At 37.8% G+C, this 22,089-nt stretch overlaps 1 protein-coding gene across 2 annotated transcripts in view; it reads right to left on the reverse strand.

Annotated features, from left to right (window-relative positions):
* The window catches only part of LOC123547552 (protein mono-ADP-ribosyltransferase PARP14-like), a 221,420-nt gene that overhangs the window by 97,041 nt on the left and 102,290 nt on the right, over positions 1-22,089 (reverse strand). For both annotated transcript variants that reach the window (XM_053551802.1, XM_053551803.1), the window contains exons 12-15: positions 10,139-10,365; positions 8,710-8,817; positions 2,165-2,277; positions 1,118-1,354 (exon numbers count right to left, since the gene is read on the reverse strand). In XM_053551802.1, coding sequence (XP_053407777.1) covers positions 1,118-1,354; positions 2,165-2,277; positions 8,710-8,817; positions 10,139-10,365 — 685 coding nt within the window. The remainder of the gene's footprint in view (positions 1-1,117; positions 1,355-2,164; positions 2,278-8,709; positions 8,818-10,138; positions 10,366-22,089) is intronic.

Consider the following 22,089-nt stretch of genomic DNA (forward strand, 5'->3'; position numbering starts at 1 on the left):
CAGAAGCACACTGCATATATGTGACCACTAATGCAAGTAAGATTTAAGAAACTTATGAGCTCAGACATGCCACATACAGGTGGTGACCACTAACTCAGATTTGACTGCAAGAAACCTGTGAGCAGAGGAACGCTATATCCAACTGACCACTAATGCAGGTAAATCTACAGAGGCATGCCATATACATGGGAACTCCGTTGCAGGTGATACTGCAGTTGCATGCAAATACAGGAGACCACTAATACAGGTAGGACTGCAAAGGCACGCTACATACAGGTGACCATTAATGCAGCTAAGACTGCAGTGACACGCAAATACAGGTGACCACTAATGCAGGTAGGATTGCAGAGGCATGCAAATACATGTGACTCCAAATGCAGATAAGACTGCAGGGGCATGCAAATTCAGGTGACTTCTAAGGCATGTAAGATTGCAAAGGCATACAAATACAGGTGAACACTAATGCAGCTAAGACTGTCTAGGCATGCCATATACAGTGACCTCTAATTCAGATTTACCGTAAGAAATATGTAAAACGCTAAATGGGACCACTAATACAGGTAAGACTGCAGAGACATGCAAATACAGGTGACATCTAACACAGGTTAAGATTGCAAAGGCATGCAATATACAGGTGACCTGTAATGCAGGTTAAACTGTAAGAAACTTGTGAGCAGAGGCATGCCATAAACAGGTCATCACTAATGCAGGTACGACTGCAGAGGCATGAAAATACAGGTGACCACTAATGCAGGTAAGACTGGAGAGGTATGTAAATACAAGGTACCTCTAATGCAGGTTAAACTGTAAGACACTTGTGAGCAGATGCAAGATATATACATGTTACCACTAATAAAGGTAAGACTGCACTGCAGAGGCATGAAAATACAGGTGACCACTAATGCAGGTTAGGCTTTAAGTGCCTGCTGTGCATCATGCATTATTAGATTTTCGACTTTTGTTGTCAAATATCACTATCTTCACCTTTCTGACCATTTATTTTCAATATAACTTTTTTCATTTTTTTTTCACTTGTTCTCCGGTGCTAAGAAAACTGTTAACTACAAATCAGTAATAATAATTATTGTTAAAATGTAAGAAAGTACACAAGACATACCTGTTTACATAATGTATCTTTGCTTCCATCCCAATTTGTCATTGAACTATGGATAACAACATCACACTTCAGTTTCTGCCCAGATGTTATTGCTATCTCACCATCTTTTATACCATTTGGATATTTGCCTGATACTTCTTGCTGAAGTTCTATTCCGCCTGTTTTCAATAGCGAGGCTGAAACAGCTCCATTCTTTAAGTCAAGATTTTTAGCAGTAGTGTTAACCATCACATCAACCTAAATAAATAAACAAAGATAAAAAAATAATTGTTAAGGAGTTTCAAAACAAATGGCAACCATTTGTTCATAGATGCAAAAACCACAACCTTACTTTTTTCAAAAAATGATAAAAATTAACTACGAATCATGTTGGAATTGTTGAAAATTATTAATTCAATAAATTAAATACAAAACCTACAATAAAAGGCAGGTTTTCACAACAACACTGGTGAGTCATAATATTTGGAAGAAAGATACAAGGCACATCTATTGTAATTTACAGAATTTGAAGTTGTTTTTATTATCAACAAAATTAATCTGGTGCACCACCACCAGTACACTGTAATTACAATAATTCTAATATGAGCGAATATATCAATTATTTGAATAAAACTTGCACTTCCCCTTGTTATAAATGATCTCATACTCATAGAAAAAATATTTTTTTCAACAATTAAACATGAGCTAAAATTCAAAGCCATGTTACCACGGCAACAGCAACTACCAATGCCGATCAAAAAAAATCACTTCACCTCTTGTGTTGCTGAAACAACACCCCCACCCTCTCCACAAAAAAAATGTTTGCAAAAGGAAGTGCAAGGAGACATGTATTGATATGTTTGAGGTCAAATCCACTTAAAGGCATTACATTACATTTTGTATATACAGAACTTAACACAAACTATATAATCCATATTTAAGATTATAATCATTGCAAATATTTAAAGACTCGTCATTCCAAACACTCATATTATAATATGAACATACTTCAAAACACAATTTGATAATCTAATATTGCTTAAAAGTCTGCATGACATATATATTTACTTTTTGTCGAGCAATTTCCCCTTTCACAACAGAAACAGCAATATTTCCTATACTTGCACCGCTGTCACTTCGCTTGATAGGTCTACCCTTTGGTAAAGGAGGCGGTTGTCTTCCTACAAAAGTGAAACACATGAGCTGGCTAATGACAGGGTTCTCGACTATCTGAAGCCTTTCCACCTAACACTAGCTTAAATACAAATTGAATACGGGGGATAATTTTTCTCTCCAAGCCATTTAACATCATGCCCAGAGTTATGAAACTTTCCATGTAAGGTCATACCATAATGCCAAAGACATACGGAGAATCCGAACTCATTTGATCAAGTACTTCCTGAGAAACATGTTTACATGCAAAGTTGTTATAAAATGTCTATGTCAAAAAGGGGCATAATTTTGACAAAATAAAGCTGGAGTTATGTTACTTGTCCCATAATGTAATCTCATGATGTCAAATACATAAAAAGTGAAGTTTGAAAGCATTAGACTTAGTAGTTTTAGAGAAACCTGCTTACATGCAAAACTTCTGTAACATGAACACCAACGATAGAGGTGACAAAAATAGCTCTACCATTTCAAAAATTTCAAATAGTCTAGCTAAAAATCTACAAAAAAAGGGGGCATAATTTTAACAAAATATATAAACCAGAAAAATGGAACTAGTCCCGTTAGGTCACGTCACGATGCAAGAGACAAGCATGAAGTTTTAAAAACATTTGATTTGGTAGCTTCAGAGAAACCGACTTATTATATGCAAACTTTTAACCTAAGTTAAAATGGGACATAAGTTTGACTTGAAAAGAGCACCGCAATGCGGAGCAATATACCCCCAAAGGTATGACCTTTGACCCCTTAGTGTGACCTTGACCTTGTAGCTAGCCATCCCGAATATGCACTCTGCAAGTTTCTTTGAAATCCTTCAAGGGGTTCAAGAGTTACAGAGCGATGACCTTTGGCCCCTAACTTTGACCTTGACCTTGAAGCAAGACATCCAGAACATGCATTCTGCACGTCGTCTCGATATAGTGAAAATTTGTGACAAGTTTCTTTACAATCTTTTAAGCACGGACACGAAACACACTCATGACTATTGACCCCTAAGTGTGACCTTGAGTTTGAAGCGAGACATCCAGAACATGCGCCGTGCAGGTCGTCTCAATGTAGTGAACATCTGTGTCAAGTTTCTTTGAAATCCTTTAAGGGGGTCAAGAGTTACAGTGCAAACAGGAAACACACACACACGACCTTTGACCTTGCGATCTTGACCTTGCACGCGCTCTGCACGTCATCCCGATGTGGTGAACATTTGTGCCATGTTTCTTTAATATCCTTCAAGGGGTTCAAGAGTTACAGAGGCTGAGAGCGGACACGAAATTGCTAATGGACGGACAGACAGTCAGACAGATGGAAAGACGGACGGAAACTGTGGGTATAACATGATACCTCCCTTTAGGCGTATAATAAAAGCTAGAGTTATGTTACTTGCCTTGTGATTTTATGAAACCATGCTTACATGCAAAATTTTAACCTGATATTCTAAGTTAAAAGGGGACATAATTTTAAAAATAAGATAAAAGCTAGATTAACTTGTCCTTAGAGATCATCTTATGATGCCAAAGACATGTATGAAGTTTGAAACCATTTGGCAAAGCAAACCCGCTTACACGCAAAACTTTAAACTGAAATTCTACAAGTTAAAAAGATGCATAATGTTGACAATACAAAAACTAGAGTTATGTAACTTGTGCTTTGGGCCATCTTATGATGTTGAAGGCATGTGAAATATGAAAGCATTTGGCAAAGCAGTTTCTGAAAAAGCTCCTTACATGAAAAACCTAAAATTCTAAGTTTTAAAAGGGGCATAATTTTGACAAAATATAAGCTGAAATTATGTAACTTGTCCTTGGAGGTCATCTAATGATGCGATAGACATGTATAAAGTTAATTATAAGCAATTTTATTGCTATAGGACAAATCGTTCTTCAGCTACTGATTAGTGGTGTTCTTAGAAGCAATGTCACTGTGACAATGACCCTTGACCTGCTGACCGAAAAACATTACTGATCATAAAATGATCAAAGGCAATCATCCTACAGAGACTGACGGTCGCAGGTCCAAGCCTTCCCCGATTATTTATCTGACACTAAACGGCTGACTGACATATCAATGAACTAGAATGTGTCGGTAGGACACAGGGTGTGCCCCCCACTGGTACATTTGTCACAAATAAGGGGCAATAATTCAAATGTTTGCAGTCTTAATGGGGTATAGCCTCAACAAACATTTTATGAAAAGGATTCATTATTCTAGGTCCTATACTTGTTGAGCTATGAGTATCACAAACAAAAAATCCACTATTTTGGCTATTTCAAGGGCCATAACTCTGTAATAAGACCTAATGACCTAGTTTTTGACCGCAAGTGACCCAGTTTCGAACTTGACCTAGACATTATCATGATGTACATTCAGACCAATTTTCATACAGATCCCATGAAAAATATGGCCTTTAGAGAGGTCAAAAGGTTTCACTAGTTTTAGACCTTCTGACCTAGTTTTTGATCGCATATGACCCAGTTTCGAACCTGACCTGGATATCATCAAGATGAACATTCTGACTAATTTTCATAAATATCCCTTGAAAAATATGGCCTCTAGAGAGGTCACAAGGATTTTCTATTTTTAGACCTACTGACCTAGTTTTTAAAAGCAGATGACCCAGTTTAGAACCTGACCTAGATATCATCAACGTGAACATTCTAATTTTCATGAAGATCCATTGAAAAATATGGCCTCTAGAGAGGTCACAAGGATTTTTATTTTTAGACCTACTGACCTGGTTTTTGAAGGCACGTGACCCAGTTTCGAACTTGACCTAGATATCATCAACATGAACATTCTGACAAATTTTCATAAAGATCCCATGAAAAATTTGGCTTCTAGAGAGGTTACAAAGATTTTCTATTTTTAAACCTACTGACCTAGTTTTTAATTGCACATGACCCAGTTTCAAATCTGACCTAGATATCATCAAGATGAACATTCTGACCAACTTTCATAAAGATCCCATGAAAAATATGGCCTCTAAAGAGGTCACAAGGATTTTCTATTTTTAGATCTACTGACCTAGTTTTTGACCACACATGACCCAGTTTAAAACTTGACCTAGATATCATCAAGATGAACATTCTGATTAAATTTCATAAAGATCCCATGAAAAATGTGACCTCTAGAGTGGTCACAAGCAAAAGTTTACGGACGAACGCACGGACAGACGACAGACGCTGCACGATCACAAAAGCTCACCTTGTCACTTTGTGACTGGTGAGCTAAAATAGGGGGTGGAGCCAGCCAAAAAATTAGAGGTGTGCAAATTTATATCATGTAAAGACTTATGCAAGTTTTCAACCATTTATATTAAAAACTTTTTGAGCTACGTGCGTCACAAGGTGAAAATGTGCATTTTTGACTATATCAGGGGCCATAACTCTAAAAAAAGGAGGCAGACCCAAATGAAAAATAGGAAGTGGGTAAGTTCATATCATGATTAAAACTCATGCAAGGTTTCATGAATCTATATCAAATACTTTTTGGGCTAGGCATATCACAAGGTGAAAATGTGCATTTGTGACTATTTCAGGGGCCATAACTCTGAAAATAGGAGGCGGAGCCAGATGAAAAATAGGAGGTGCGCAAGTTCATATCATGATTAAGACTCATGCAAGATTTCATGAATCTATATCAAATACTTTTTGAGCTAGGCATGTCACAATGTGAAAATGTGCAATTTTGACTATTTCAGGGGCCATAACTCTGAAAACAGGGGACGGAGCCAGATGAAAAATAGGAGGAGCGCAAGTTCATATCATGATTAAGACACAAGCAAGGTTTCATGAAACTATATCAAACACTTTTTGACCTAGGCGTGCCACACGGTGAAAATGTGCATTTTTTACTATTTCAGGGGCCAGAACTCTGAAAATAGGGGCGGAGCCAGATGAAAAATAGGAGGTTTCGCAAGTTCATATCATGATTAAGACACATGCAAGGTTTCATGAATCTATATCAAATAATTTTTGACCTAGGCGTGTCACAAGGTGAAAATGTGCATTTTTGACTATTTCAGGGGCCATAACTCTGAAAATAGGGGATGGTGCCAGCTTAAAAAAATAGAAGGTGCGCAAGTTCATATCATGATAAAGACTCACACAAGGTTTCATCAATTTATATCAAATACTTTTCGAGCTAGGCGCGTCACGAACTTCGGACGCACGGTCGGACGGATGCACGGATGAGACCAAATCTATATCAAAAATGACTAGCAAGGTTCATTGTTCAAAACATTTAAACTTCAAGGACAACTAGAAAATGCTTTTGTAAAAAAGCGCATGTCTCCCCCAATGCAAAGTCCTATAGGCAAGAAGTCAATACATGGTTCATACAGACCTGCCCAAAAAAAAATTCAAGTAGTTTTCAAGTAGTTTTCCTCCATTTTCAAGGACTAAAATGGGCGCAATGTCACTGTTGCTGAGACATGAAATAACCAAAAATGACCTTCAATGCATCGCAGATAAATTAGTGTGAAAATTACTTGAAAGAGCATAAAACCTGTAAAGTACAGTACTGTACTGTACTATCGCCAACTCCGTGGCAGGCCCTTATGGCGGTAACAGTTGGGTTTTTTTCCGTCGTGTTTTAGTTTATTTTAGTCCGTTTATAATGTTTGTCCATTTTCACTTCGCACCTGACGAATTTAAGGACTATTTGCCATCTTTTGTATGTTTTTTCCTAAATTCAAGTAGTTTTCAAGTAGTTTCTGACTGTTACAAAATTCTAGTAGTTTTCAAGGAGTAGGCATCAAATTCAAGGACTTTTCATGGCCTGTGCGAACCATGCAATAGGGGTCAGGAGCAAAAGTCAAAGAGACACTGATGGTTGGCTGCAATAGGGATCATCTACTTGGCATGTCCAGTCATCCCGCTAAATTTCAACACTCTTGACCTAGTGGTTCTCAAGTCACTTTTCAGGCTCCTGTGACCTTGACTTTTGATCAAGTGACCTCAAAATAAATAGGGGTCATCTACTCTGCATGTCCAACCATCCTATTAAGTTTCAAAATTGTAGGTCAAGTGGTTCTCAAGTTATTTCCAAAAAATGATTTTACATGAACAGGCCCCTGTGACCTTGACCTTTAATAGACTGACCCCAAAATCAATAGGGGTCATCTACTCTGCATGTTCAATCATCCTATGAAGTTTCAACATTCTGGGTCAAGTGGTTCTCAAGTTATTGATCAGAACTGGTTATCAATGTTCAGCCCTCTGTGACCTTGACCTTTGACAGAGTGACCCCAAAACCAATAGGGGTCATTTACTCTGCATGAACAATCATCCTATGAAGTTTCAACATTCTTGGTCGAGAGGTTCTCAAGTTATTGATTGGAAATGGTTTTCCATGTTCAGGCCCCTGTGGCCTTGACCTTTAACAGAGTGACCCTAAAATCGTTAGGGGTCATCTACTCTGCATGACCAATCATCCTATGAAGTTTCATCATTCTGGGTCAACTGGTTCTCAAGTTACTGACCGGAAATGGTTTTCAATGTTCAGGCTCCTGTGACCTTGACCTTTCACAGAGTGACCCCAAAATCGTTAGGGGTCACCTACTCTGCATGACTAATCATCCTATTAAGTTTCAACATTCTGGGTCAAGTGGTTCTCAAGTTACTGACCGGAAATGGTTTTCAATGTTCAGGCCCCTGTGACCTTGAACTTTAAAGGAGTGACCCCAAAATCGATAGGGGTCATCTACTTTGCATGTACAATCATCCTATGAAGTTTCAACATTCTGGGTCAAGTGGTTCTCTAGTTATTGATCAGAAATGGTTTTCCATGTTCAGGCCCCTGTGACCTTGATCTTTGATGGAGTGACCCCAAAATCAATAGGGGTCATCTACTCTTCATGACCAATCATCCTATGAAGTTTCAACATTCTGGGTCAAGTGGTTCTCTAGTTATTGATCGGAAATGGTTTTCAATGTTCAGGCCCCTGTGACCTTGACCTTTGACGGAGTGACCCCAAAATCAATAGGGGTCATCTACTCTTAATGGCCAATCATCCTATGAAGTTTCAACATTCTGGGTCAAGTGGTTCTCTAGTTATTGATTGGAAATGGTTTTCAATGTTCAGGCCCCTGTGACCTTGACCTTTGGCGGAGTGACCCTAAAAACAATAGGGGTCGTCTACTCCAGCAGCCCTACAACCCTATGAAGTTTGAAGGTTCTAGGTCAAATGGTTCTCCAGTTATTACTCGGAAATGAAGTGTGACGGACGGACGGACGGACGGACGGACGGAAGGACGGACGGACGGACGGACGGACAGAGCAAAAACAATATGTCTCCTGGGGGAGACATAATAAAACAACAATTATTCAAGGTAAAATTTCCTTTCTGAACACAAACCAGTACTGGTGATAATCTTCAAGCTTATCAACGAAATTCCGTTGAACAAATGAAATATATCTGTATTAAACCAATAAACAATTTCAAAAACCTCTAGGAAGGGCCACGGCACTAGAGCTAGAGTAGTAGTCGTCATCTTCCTCCTCGTCAGAGTCCATTGGTCGTATATCGTAAGGATTATCGTCATAGTCATCATCATCTGTAAATGTTTTATCATGCTTCAGCAAGTATACACATTAATATGTTTTAACAAGAGCTGTCTCCATAGGATGACACATGCCCCCGATGGCACTTTGAATGAATAGTTATGGCCGATGTTAGAGTTTAGGACCTTTGACCTACTGACCTGGGTATTGAGTCGTCTTACTGTGCCATACATTCATGCGTAGTTATTTTAAAATCCATGCACGAATGACAAAGATATGGACCGGACATGCCCATCATTGCACTATCATGAAATATGACCTTTAACGTCTAAGTGTGACCTTGACTTTTGAGCTACGGACCTGGGTCTTGCGCGCGACACGTCGTCTTACTGTGGTACACATTCATGCCCAATAATTTTAAAATCCATGCATGAATGACAAAGATATGGACCGGACACGCCCATCAATGCACTATCATGAAATATGACATTTAACGTCTAAGTGTGACCTTGACCTTTGAGCTACAGAACTGGGTCTTGCGTGCGACACGTCGTCTTACTGTGCCGCACATTTATGCGTAGTTACTTGAAAATCCATGCATGAATGACAAAGATATGGACCGGACACGCCCATCAATGCACTATCATGAAATATGACCTTTAACGTCTAAGTGTGACCTTGACTTTTGAGCTACGGACCTGGGTCTTGTGCGACACACGTCATCTTACTGTGGTACACATTCATGCCAAGTTATTTGAAAATCCATCCATGGATGACAAAGATATGGACCGGACACGAAAATTGCGAACAGACCGACAGACCGACAGACGGTTCAAAAACTATATGCCTCCCTTCGGGTGCATAAAAATCTTGATCAATCAAATCTTAATAGTTAATATTTCTACTGCCAATAAGCAGCAACAATGTTAATTTGTTACTGATTAAACTTTATGGAGATAAGATTTTATGTATACATTGTTTTCAGGAGTATGGTAATATTCCTCAATGTTACTTATTTCTGTAGTCAATGGTTTTACTCACTGAAAGCTATATTTTGTACGCAGCAATTTCCTTAACATAACATGTGGACTTAACAATCTTATAACAGGCTTCTTTAAAACTGATTTCTCATGTATAACGAGGTGATCAAAAAGAAAAATGCACACAAAGTTTGCATTTTAGTATCTGCATCCTAGACAAATTGAAATAAAATCAAATATATTCTAAACATCGTTTCATACATGGAAATCTGCAAAACATTCTAAAAATGAAATTTAAGAAAAAGTTGTATATTTTATGGTTCGGTGTAATTAATTGAATACAGTGAGACCTGTACAGTCGATCTGAAAGGCATTCTTTTGAAAATATTCTTACATGAAGCAGACTTTCTCGTGGCTGGGCTTGGTCTTTTATTCTGCTTAAGAACATATTTCTGGAAATTTGTTGCACCAAATTCATCGCTTAGTGCGGCGTTGAATGCTTCAACTGTATTTAACTTCATATCACATAAGTATATATCTGTCACTGTGCTGTCCTGCACTTCACGGAAGTAGTTTTTCACAGCTTCCACTATTGTCAAGGTGGCTTTTCGCACAGGGTATCTGTGAAAATAGTAACCCATAAAACAAATAAACACTACTGGTTCGTCAATTCAATTCAATTCAATTCATTCTTTATTGCATAATAAAGCCTCCGGCCCATACACAAGAGAAATACAGAACATATAACATCTAATCACATATGTGAAGCAAAGGTCATTTACATTTACATAATAATATTATAAGGTACTTGTCAATTATGTATTATACAGTAAACACATGTCAGTATAGTCTTGTACCAAATACATGTTCAAGTAAAGTCTGAAACTAGCCTACTTCTTTCTTTAAAAGCGTAATATATATACATTGCTAGGTTTCTAATAATTTCATCACTTTCTGTTGACATTAGATCATAAAAGTTTTGTATTGTAGCATTGTTAACAAAGTGGTATGGCAAGTATAATGACCGAATATTTGAATACAAAGGACATATAAGTACAAAATGAAATTCGTCTTCAATAACAGCTTCACAATATGGACAGTCACGATGTTCTCTATCTAAACCAATATGTCTACCTTTTTCAATCATGAGATTATGTGAAGAACTTCGAAAATTTGCCATACAGGATCGAAATTTTGCTACATCTACAACAGTAACATACTTTTCCACATTGTACGAAGGTTTAAAATGTATATAATGACAAAGTTTACTACTTTCATTGCATCTAGTCCTCCAGTTTTGAACATATTGGTCCTTCAACCTTTGTTCAAATTGAAACAGAAAATAGCGTGGGTTAGCGACTTCTTGGCGTTCCCAAATATATCCAAACCCGTTAGTATATAAATATTGTTTTACATCTGTTGCCCAATTTATACAACCTAAATTATCATAACATAAAAGCATTTCATAGCACAATTTGATATATCTGTTTCTAGGCAAAGTAAGCAAACGCATCCAATATTTGATACAACGTTTAGCTGAATATATATACATGGGGAATCTACCAACGTCCCCAAGAACAGCGTCGTTACATGCACTTCTGTTCACTTTAAGAAAGCGTTTACACGCATATACCTGAAATGATTCGACACATCGCATATGTTTTAGTCCCCATAGTTCTGAACCATATAGTTACACAGCCGCAACTTTTGTATCAAATATTTTAAAGAACGTTTTATAAGGTAAACATTGCAAATTTTGTAGAGAATTGAAAATATATATCAGAACTTTTTTCGCTTTAACCGACATAGCTTCAGCCATTTTGTACAATGACAGTCTGTTAGAAAAATATATGCCAACATAGGTAAAACCATTCACAGTATCTATTACGTTATTACCAAAGAACCAGCGTTCTCTCCTCGCTAATCGTCCACCTCGCTTAAAGACCAGTACTTTTGTTTTAGAAATATTTACTGTAAGTTTACTTGAATTACAAAAGGTTTCTAAAATATTTAATTGCCTTTGTAACCCTACTACAGTATCTGCTAAAAGAGCAATATCATCTGCGAACATAAGTAGGAATATTTCCATAGTATCAGGAAATAACTGGATGCCTCTAGTATTGTTTTGACATAACAAACTATCCAATTCGTTTATAAACATGGCAAACAAGATGGGACTCAAGTTACACCCCTGACGTAGTCCAACAGGGCAAGAAAATATACTGGTAAAACCTTGTTGTGTTCTAACACATGCTTTAACAGACACATAAATGGCTTGTATAGCCTTGTATAAATGACCTTGAACACCATTGTTTTTCAAAATATCATACAATACTGACCGGTCAACCGAATCAAAGGCTTTCTGAAAGTCAATGAAAGCTACGTATATCGATTTTCCTTTTACACTTAAATATTTGTTAACAATAGAATACAGTATTTTATATATATTATACTTTAACAGTATAAAGGCGTTATCAACTGTACAATAACCAGCTCTAAATCCAGCTTGACATTCTGATATTCTACTATATGCTTCTACATAGAAAGTTAACCTTTTGGTAATTATTGATATGTAGACTTTACTTAAAATATCTAATAAAGCAATACCCCTGTAGTTATTTGGATTGCTAACACTTCCCTTCTTATGCAGCGGAATAATTATTGACTTGGCCCACTCATCTGGAAATTCACCTTTTGTAAATAATCTGTTGAACAATTTTCGTATAAAAGGTAATAATACATTTACACCATAAACTATATGCTGTGGAATAAGGTTACCACCAGATGCCTTATGTATATTTAAAGACTTTACAGTATTTACAATCTCGTCATCTGTTATACTAGAATTAAACACTAAGTCCTCGATCTCATCGATATTTATATTCATATCAATATCTCTATCGTCCTGTTCATAATCAATATTGTCATCAGCAACATTCGCTGCAAACAGGTTGCTAAAATGTTCAAACCAGCTGTTCAAAGATATATTTGGTTGCGACTTGGGTTTATCTGTCAATTTCTTCAACTCACGCCAAAACATCTTTGAATTATTTACAACAGATTCTATTTTAGACACATATTTTTTATTATTTAAGTAACGTTTCCGTCTACACATATTTTATAAACATGTTTGCTATTTATATAGTCGTTCAGATTATTTTCACATCGGCTGGACCGAAACTTGTTTAAAGCTTTTCTACTCTGTAATTTTCCAGCTTTACAATCACTGTCAAACCATAGTTTATTTTCTTTACGAATAATTGGCCTTCTTAATTTTTGAAATCTAGCACTGCTATCTACTATAGCCGTTTCTAATTCGCGTACAATAACGTTTATATCAATATTACCGTCGTCTAGCATGTTATCTATCGGGTTGAAACAACCATTCAATATATTTTCCGATAAACATTGTAAATACTCCTTACAATTGTCATCATATAGATTGTAACACAAGTGCAGATTCTCATCAGTGGTCACGGGTGTGTCACCATGACTTAATTTCAAACTTAGACTTATAGGCATATGACAACTCTCCGTGTTCGGTGAAATCTGGAACTGTTGAATGAGGTCAAACAAGCATTTAGATGTTATAAAATAGTCAATAGTACTACAACCATTACTATTAATGAAGGTATAGCCGTTACTCTCTGGATGCACACCAAAACGACCGTTTGCTATAATACAGGAAAACACTTTACAAAATTCTATAAGCTCATGACCGAATTTATTCATCTTGGTGTCAGACGAAGACCTTGCAATAACTACCTCACTGTTAATAATATCTCTAAATTCCGTTAATTCTGGTACATTGACAGAACATGTAACATAGTCTAGAGCGTTAGAAGTTCGGGCATTAAAGTCACCATTTAACAACAATTCTGTATCAAGTAATTGATTTGTAATAATACAATCCTCCAGTTCTTGTAACCCCATCATATCCTTATAATCATAAAACGGAGAATTTTCTGGTGGTATATACAATGAAACATATAGAACATCTCTATCTGTGGTCAGTAATGTTTTATCAAACAACAGCATAACACCAAAAGTAAACCATTCACATACACGCTTCACAAAAGATGTCATATCACTTTTAATTAAGACAGTAACACCGCCCATATGCCTTCCACCAGCATTTGATTTTTTAGCACTACAGGAATACACGTTATATTCAGGAAAATACTGTTCACAATAATCTGATTCCAGCTCCCATGTTTCTTGAATACCAATGACGTAAGGACTTTTCAAAAAATCCAATATGTCAAAACTATTTAACTTTGATTTAAAACCTTCTATATTCCATGTCAATAAATTAAGTGTATCTCCTGTATGTATTGGGCTTTGACCTTTATCCTATTTTTTGGTGTGATTGACCTCCAAAGAGACCGACTCCATGGCTTCAACATCAGGTTCGCCGCTATTACCACCTTGCCTGTTACGTACTACACGCCTGAAAGTTCTAGTTTCTCCATTATAATCTTCATCCTTAGAAACCGGTTTATAAGTATGCAGATTTCCACCTTTGAAATACCCACGTAAGCCCTTTCGTTTTAGCTCTTTCAATTGTTGTCGCTGAATGTAGGACAAATCATTAGAAATACGGATGCCATTTCTCCTAAGACTATCTCGATATTTAAAGAGTTTAAATTTATCTTCACTACGTGCAAACTGTGCAATTACCATCCTTGCACTTTCTCCATCTTTTTCACCAATGCGTTTAACATATTTTATAGTGTCAGCATCGAAATTTTCGACTTCATCCGCAATACTCGGTCACAGGATAAACACTTTAAAACCCCATTCTTTTGCCTAAATGTTTATTAGCTAATAAATATTATCACATTCATATGAAATTAATTATTCTAAGTATAACACACTGAAAGAAAAATAGGAATGTGCAAATGTGCAAACAACAAGCATAAAATCATGAAATAATAAAACCAAATATAGAGTTTTGGTGAACACTGTATAAGAACTAATTAAGTCAGAGAGTGGACACTGTCAATTTTCAAAATATTTAGTAATTCAAGGACAATAACTCGAGAGTTTCTAGAGTGCAACAGCTCTACTTATTCTTCGAACAGTCAAGCTTAACACGGAATACTAACAAGCCTTGCCGGTGCAGACGCTCATCTGATTTTTTTGTCTCTGTGTAATAGAAATATTTTCTAAGTACAAAAGGTTGGATTTGGATTTAACGTCGCACCGACTAAGTACAAAAGGGGCCATAATTCTTGCAAAAAGCAATGTAGAGTTACAGTACTTGCTGTGCAGAGTCAACTTCAATGGCGAATAACTGCTCCAAGTTTTCTAGCAATAGTTTGACCGTTAAGGAGAAAAGTTGACCTAAATGCAAAAGTTAACCAAGAAATCTGATATTTTCTAAGTCCAAAATGGGCCATAATTCTTGCAAAAAGCAGGATGGAGTTGTGTTTTTTGCTGTACAGAGTCAGCTTCTGATGGTGAACAAGTGTTGCAAGTTCTAAAGCAATAGCTTTGATAGTTTAGGAGAAAAGCTGACCTAAACACAAAACTTAACCATAGAATCTGAAATCCAAAAAAGGCCATAATTCTTGCAAAAAACAGTATGGAGTTATGCTTCTTGCTGTACAGAGTCAGCTATTGACGGTGAACAAGTGTTGCAAGTTTTAAAGCAAAAGCTTTGACAGTTTAGGAGAAAATTTGACCTAAACATAAAACTTAACCAAGAAATCTGATATTTTCTAAGTACAAAAGGGGCCATAATTCTTGTAAAAAGCAGAATGGAGTTATGCTTCTTGCTGTACAGAGTCAGCTATTGATGGTGAACAAGTGTTGCAAGTTTCAAAGCAATAGCTTGATAGTTTAGAAGAAAAGCTGATTTAACATAAAACTTAACCAGGTAACGCAAACGCCGATGCCGATCAAGTGATGACAATAACTCATCTTTTTTTTTCAAAAAATCAGATGAGCTAAAAACTGATAAGAGAAAGAATAACAAAACACGTTTGTTACATGGGGAAATCATCCAAGTGACCTTGACCTAAGAGTTTTCTAAACCAAAAGCTGTTGGTTCTTCACAACCAACAGATTAAGTTCAGATTTAAAGGGGCACAAGTGTCCTTTGAAATATTTACCAACATTATTATTACATATGACAAGAGCAAATCTATATGCCCCCACCACCCATGGTGTGGGGGGGGGCACAAAAATATGCATGTGGTCCAAATTTGAAGCCTGTAGCTTCAGAAATGTGAAAGTAGGTCACTAAGGTCAATCTCAAGATCAAAGTTCATTTCGATACACAAAACTATGCATGTGGTTCAAATTTGAAGGCTGTAGCTTGAGAAATGTGAAAGTAGGTCACTAGGTCAAAATCAAGGTCAAATTTTATTTCAGAACACAAAACTATGCAAGTGGTCCAAATTTGAAGCTTGTACCTTCAGAAATGTGAAAGAATGTCACTAGGTCAATCTCAAGATCAAAGTTCATTTCAGTACACAAAACTATGCTTGTGGTTCAAATTTGAAGGCTGTAGCTTGAGAAATGTGAAAGAAGGTCACTAGGTCAAAATCAAGGTCAAGTTTTATTTTGGAACAAAAAATTATACATGTGGTCCAAATTTGAAGCCTGTACCTTCAAAAATGTGAAAGTAGGTCACAAGGTCAATAACAAGGTCAAATTTATTTTCGGTACACAAACATATGCATGTGGTCCAAATTTGAAGGCTGTAGCTACAGAAATGTGAAAGTAGGTCACTAGGTCAAGATCAAGGTCAACTCATGTCAAGGTTCATCTTGCCACTCAAAACTTACATGTGGTCCAAATTTGAATGATGTAAGTTATGGACATGAAGATTCTTAGCTTTTCCCTATATAAGTCTATATGAACCATATGACCCCTGGGGCGGGGCCATATTTGACCCTACAGGGATAATTTGAACAAACATGGTAGAGAACCACTAGATGATGCTACATTACAAAATATCAAAGCCATAGTCTTTGTGGTTTGGACAAGAAGATCTTCAAAATTTTTCCCTATATAAGTCTATGTAAACCATGTGAGCCTTAGGGCGGAGCCATATTTGACCCTAAGGGAATAATTTGAACAATCTTATTAGAGGACCACTAGATGATGTCATATACAAAAAATAAAAGCCCTAGGCCCTGTGGTTTTGTACAAGAGGTTTTTCAAAGTTTTTTCCTATATAAGTCTATATAAACCATGTGACCCCAGGGCGGGGCCATATTTGTCCCTAGGGAAATAATCTGAATAATTTTAGGAGAGGACCATTAGATTTTGCTACATACCAAATATCAAAGCCCTAGGCCCTATGGTTTTGGACAAGATCAGAAACCGTTTAACTGTTCCTGGCCAATGTGACCTTGACTTTTGACATACTGACCTCAAAATCAATAGGTGTCATCTGCTGGTCATGACCAACCTCCATATCAATTTTCGTGACCCTAGGCCTAAGCGTTCTTGAGTTATCATCCAGAAACCGTTTCACTGTTCAGGGTCGCTGTGACCTTGACCTTTAATATACTGACCTCAAAATCAATAGGGGTCATCTGCTGGTCATGATCAACCTCCCCATCAACTTTCATGATCCTAGGCACAAGTGTTCTTGAGTTATTATCCGGAAACCGTTTTACTATTCAGTGTCACTGTGACCTTGACCTTTGACATACAGACCTCAAAATCAATAGGGGTCATCTGCTGGTGATGACCAACCTCCCTATCAACTTTCATGATCCTAGGCTCAAGCGTTCTTGAGTTATCATCCGGAAACGGATTGGTCTACATTCCGACCGACCGACCGACCGACCATCTGCAAAACAATATACCCCTCCTTCTTCGAAGGGGGGCATAAAAATTCTTACAAGGTACAGATATGTCAAAATACACTTAAAAATTGGAGGTACCATTCATGTTGTACCACAGAAAAGTGGTCTCTGTTTTCCCTACGGCAAATAATAAAAAAAGTTACTAAATAAGCTATTTATAGTAACATAAAAGGGAAGTAATTAAAAAAAAATTATTGTAAGTGAACAAAAGAAGGATCTGCCAAATAAAAACAAGAGCACTGCAATGTAACGCAAATGCAGAGCAATATTCACACAAAACTAAGTCATACGACCATTGACCTCTAAGTGTGACCTTGACATTGAAGTGAGCCATCCGAAACATGCGCTCTGCACATCGTTTCAATGAGGTGAACATTTGCGTAAGGTTTCTCTGAAATCCATCAAGGGGTTCAAGAGTTACAAAGCGGAAGTGAAATTGCTAACCAACACACAGACGGACACCGAGGCGATAACATAATACGTCCCTGCGGGAGTATAAAAAGGAATCGAGATCTTATGGTGATACAAGTTGTGTGCAAGTTTGGTTAAAATCAAATCATAAATGAAGCTGCTATTGTGCAGACAAGGTCAAAATAACAAATTTTGGCCCTTTCAGGGTCCATAACTCTGGAACCCATTAAAGGATCTGGCCGGTTCAAGAAAGGAACCAAGATCTTATGGTGACACAAGGTTTGTGCAAGTTTGATTAAATTCAAATCATAAATGAAGCTGCTATTGTGTAGACAAAGTCAAAATAGGTAATTCCGGCCCTTTCAGGGGCCATAACTCTGGAACCCATTATGGGATCTGCCCGGTTCAAGAAAAGAACCAAGATCTTATGGTGACGCAAGTTTTGTGCAAGTTTAGTTAAAATCAAATCATAAATGAAGCTGCTATTGTGCGGACACGGTCAAAATACCTAATTTTGACCCCTTCAGAACCATAACTCTAGAACCCATTACGGGATCTGGCCGTTTCAAGAAAGGAACCAAGATCTTATGGTGACACAAGTTTTGTGCAAGTTTAGTTATAATCAAATCATAAATGAAGATGCTATTGTGCAGACAATGTCAAAATAGCTAATTCCGGCCCTATCAGGGACCATAACTCTGGAACCCATTACGGGATCTGGCCGGTTCAAGAAAGAAACCAAGATCTTATGGTGACACAAGTTTTGTGCGAATTTAGTTATAATCAAATCATAAATGAAGATGCTATTGTGCAGACAAGGTCAAAATAGCTAATTCTGACCCCTTCAGAACCATAACTCTGGAACCCATAAAGGAATCTGGCCAGTTCCAGACAAGAACCAAGATCTTATGGTGATACAAGTTGTGTGCAAGTTTGGTAAAAATCAAATCATAAATAAAGCTGCTACTGTGCAGACAAGGTCAAAATAGCTAATTCTGGCCTTTTCAGGGGCTGTAACTCTGGAACCCATAATTAGTTCTGGCGTTCAAGAAAGGAACCGAGATCTTATGGTGATACAAGTTGTGTGCAAGTTTGGTTAACATAAAATCATAAATGAAATCACTATCGTGCAGACAAGAAATTGTTGACGGACGCACGCACGCACGGACGCACGGACTGATGACGGACGACGGACGAAGGGTGATCACAAAAGCTCACCTTGTCACTAAGTGACAGGTGAGCTAATAAAAAGGGGGGATAATTCATGAAATATTGGTGTGAGAGTTATGGCCCTTGTGCCATATGATGTGAGTGATGATGAGGAATAACTATTTTAAGTTTAAAGCAAATCCATCAAGTAACAAGAGCTCGTAGAACACGAAATGCCCCCCTTGATGCATTCAGTAATTGCACAAGGAACAGAAATACTTTGGTCACTGTACACGAAAGTTCTACTATTCTGGGTCCTTTGACCTACTGACCTCAAAATCATAAGGGGTCATCTGCTGGTCATGATCAACCTCCCTATAAAGTTTCTTGATCCTATGCCCAAGCATTCACAAGTTATTGTCCTGAAACGGTTTAACTGTTCTGGGTCACTGTGACCTTGACCTTTGACATACTGACCTCAAAATCAATAGGGTCATCTGCTAGTCATGACCAACCCCCTATCAACTTTCATCATCCTAGACCCAAGCATTCTTGAGTTATCATCCGGAAATCGTTAAACTGTTTCGGGTCGCTGTGACCTTGACCTTTGACCTACTAACCTCAAAATCAATAGGGGTCATCTGCTGGTCATGACCAACCTCCCTATCAAGTTCCATGTAGGTGCAAGCATTCTTGAGTTATCCGGAAACCGTTTAACTGTTCAGGGTCACTGTTACCTTGGCCTTTGATCTAATAGCCTCAAAATCACTAGGAGTCATCTGCTGGTCATGACCAACCTCCCTATCAACTTTCATGATCCTAGGCCCAAGCATTCTTGAGTTTTCATCCGGAAACCGTTTAAATGTTCCAGGTCACTGTGACCTTGACCTTTGACCGACTGACCTCAAAATCAATAGGGGTCATCTGCTGGTCATGACCAACCTCCCTATCAACATTCATGATCCTAGGCTCAAGCGTTCTTGAGTTATTATCCGGAAACCAATTGGTCTACATACCGACAGACCGACCGACCAACATCTGCAAAACAATATACCCCTCCTTCTTCGAAGGGAGGCATAATTACAGAGATAAGGAGAAACAAGAGGGTCATGATCACCCTGGATCGCTCACCAGAGTAATATATTTCAAATGTCAAATTGATGATTTTTAGAAATTTTTTGGAAAATTTTCCGATGTACAATCAAGTAACCACTGGGGCGGGGCCAATTTTACCCCGGGGGTCATGATTTGAACAAAGTTTGTAGAAGTCGACTAGGCAATGTTACATATCGAATATCTAAGATCTAGGCCTTCTGGTTTATTTTAAGCAAATTTATGAAGATTTCCCTATGTACAATAAAGTAACCCCTGGGGCTGGGTCAATTTGACCCTGAGGGGGTCAATATTTGAACAAATTTTGTAGAGGTCCACTAAGCAATGCTACATGTTGAATATCTAAGCTCTAGGCCTTCTGGTTTATTTTTAGAAAATATTGAAGATTTTTCTATGTAAAATCAAGCGACCCCTAGGGCGGGGTCAATTTAGACCCCGGGGGTCATGATTTGAACAACTTTAGTAGAGGTCCACTAGGCAATGCTACATGTCAAATATCTAAGCTCTAGAGCTTCTGCTTTTTGAGAAGATTTTTTAAGGTTTTCCTATGTAAAATCAAGTGACCCCTGGGACGGGGTCAATTTTGACCCCGGGGGTCTGATTTAAATAAATTTTGTAGAGGTCCACTAGGCAATGCTACACGTGAAATATCTAAGACCTAGGCCTTCTGCTTTATTTTTAGAAATTTTTTGAAGATTTTCCTATGTAAAATCAAGTGACCCCTGGGGCGGGGTCAATTTTGACCCTGGGGTCATGATTTGAACAACTTTAGTAGAGGTCCATTAGGCAATGCTACATGTCAAATATCTAAGGTCTACGGCTTCTGGTTTTCAAGAAGAAGATTTTTTAAGATTTTTCTATGTACAATCAAGTGACCCCTGGGGCGGGGTCAATTTTGACCCCGGGGTCATGATTTGAACAAACTTGGTAGAGGTCCACTAGGCAATGCTTCACACCAAATATCTAAGCTCTAGGGCTTCTGGTTTTTGAGAAGAAGATTTTTAAAGTTTTTCCTTTCGGTTGCCATGGCAACCAGAGTTCTGCATGGAATTCAATTCTTTGAAAAATTTTTAGAGAAGACCATCCAAGGAACATCCCTGTGAAGTTTCATCAAAATTGGCCTGTTGGTTTAGGAGGAGATGTTTTTTAAAGGAAAGTGTGGACGGACGAACGGACGGACGGACGGACGACGGACGGACGGACGGACGACGGACGGACGCCGGACGGTGAGCGATCACAATAGCTCACCCTGAGCACTTTGTGCTCTGGTGAGCTAAAAAGAGAAAGTGTAAAAAAAAACTTTAACCAAGGTGGGGACGCCGACGCCGGGGTGAGTAGGATAGCTATCCATATACTTAGTATAGTCGAGCTAAAAACCAATTTACTCAACCCTTTACGTGTTTCAGTATTATAGCTTTTCTTACTTGTTACCTATGGCACATCGAATGTTGCATAATTCAATACCTTTGATCTATAATGCCATATATTTACCTACAAGAGGGTCATGATGACCCTGGATCGCTCACCTGAGTAATATGAGCTACATGTTTCACATGTCAAACTGATGATAAAATATTAAGAAAGTCAGTAGGTCACATTCATGGTCAATGAAGTTCAGTTTTACGATTTGTGTGCATAACTGTGTACGTCATCAAAATTTCAATGCTGTATCTCAAAAAACAAGAAAGTAAGTCGGTAGGTCAAGGTCACCGTCAAGTGGCATCATATTACTTGGGGTCATCAGGTAATTATAATTAAACAGTCTTGGAAATAGGATCAGATGATTTTTAAGTATTTTTTCCTATATAACTCACATAATAACTAAGTGACCCCAGGGCAGGGCCTC

The sequence above is a fragment of the Mercenaria mercenaria genome, chromosome 9 (assembly GCF_021730395.1).
Source record: "Mercenaria mercenaria strain notata chromosome 9, MADL_Memer_1, whole genome shotgun sequence".
Classification (NCBI taxonomy): domain Eukaryota; kingdom Metazoa; phylum Mollusca; class Bivalvia; order Venerida; family Veneridae; genus Mercenaria; species Mercenaria mercenaria.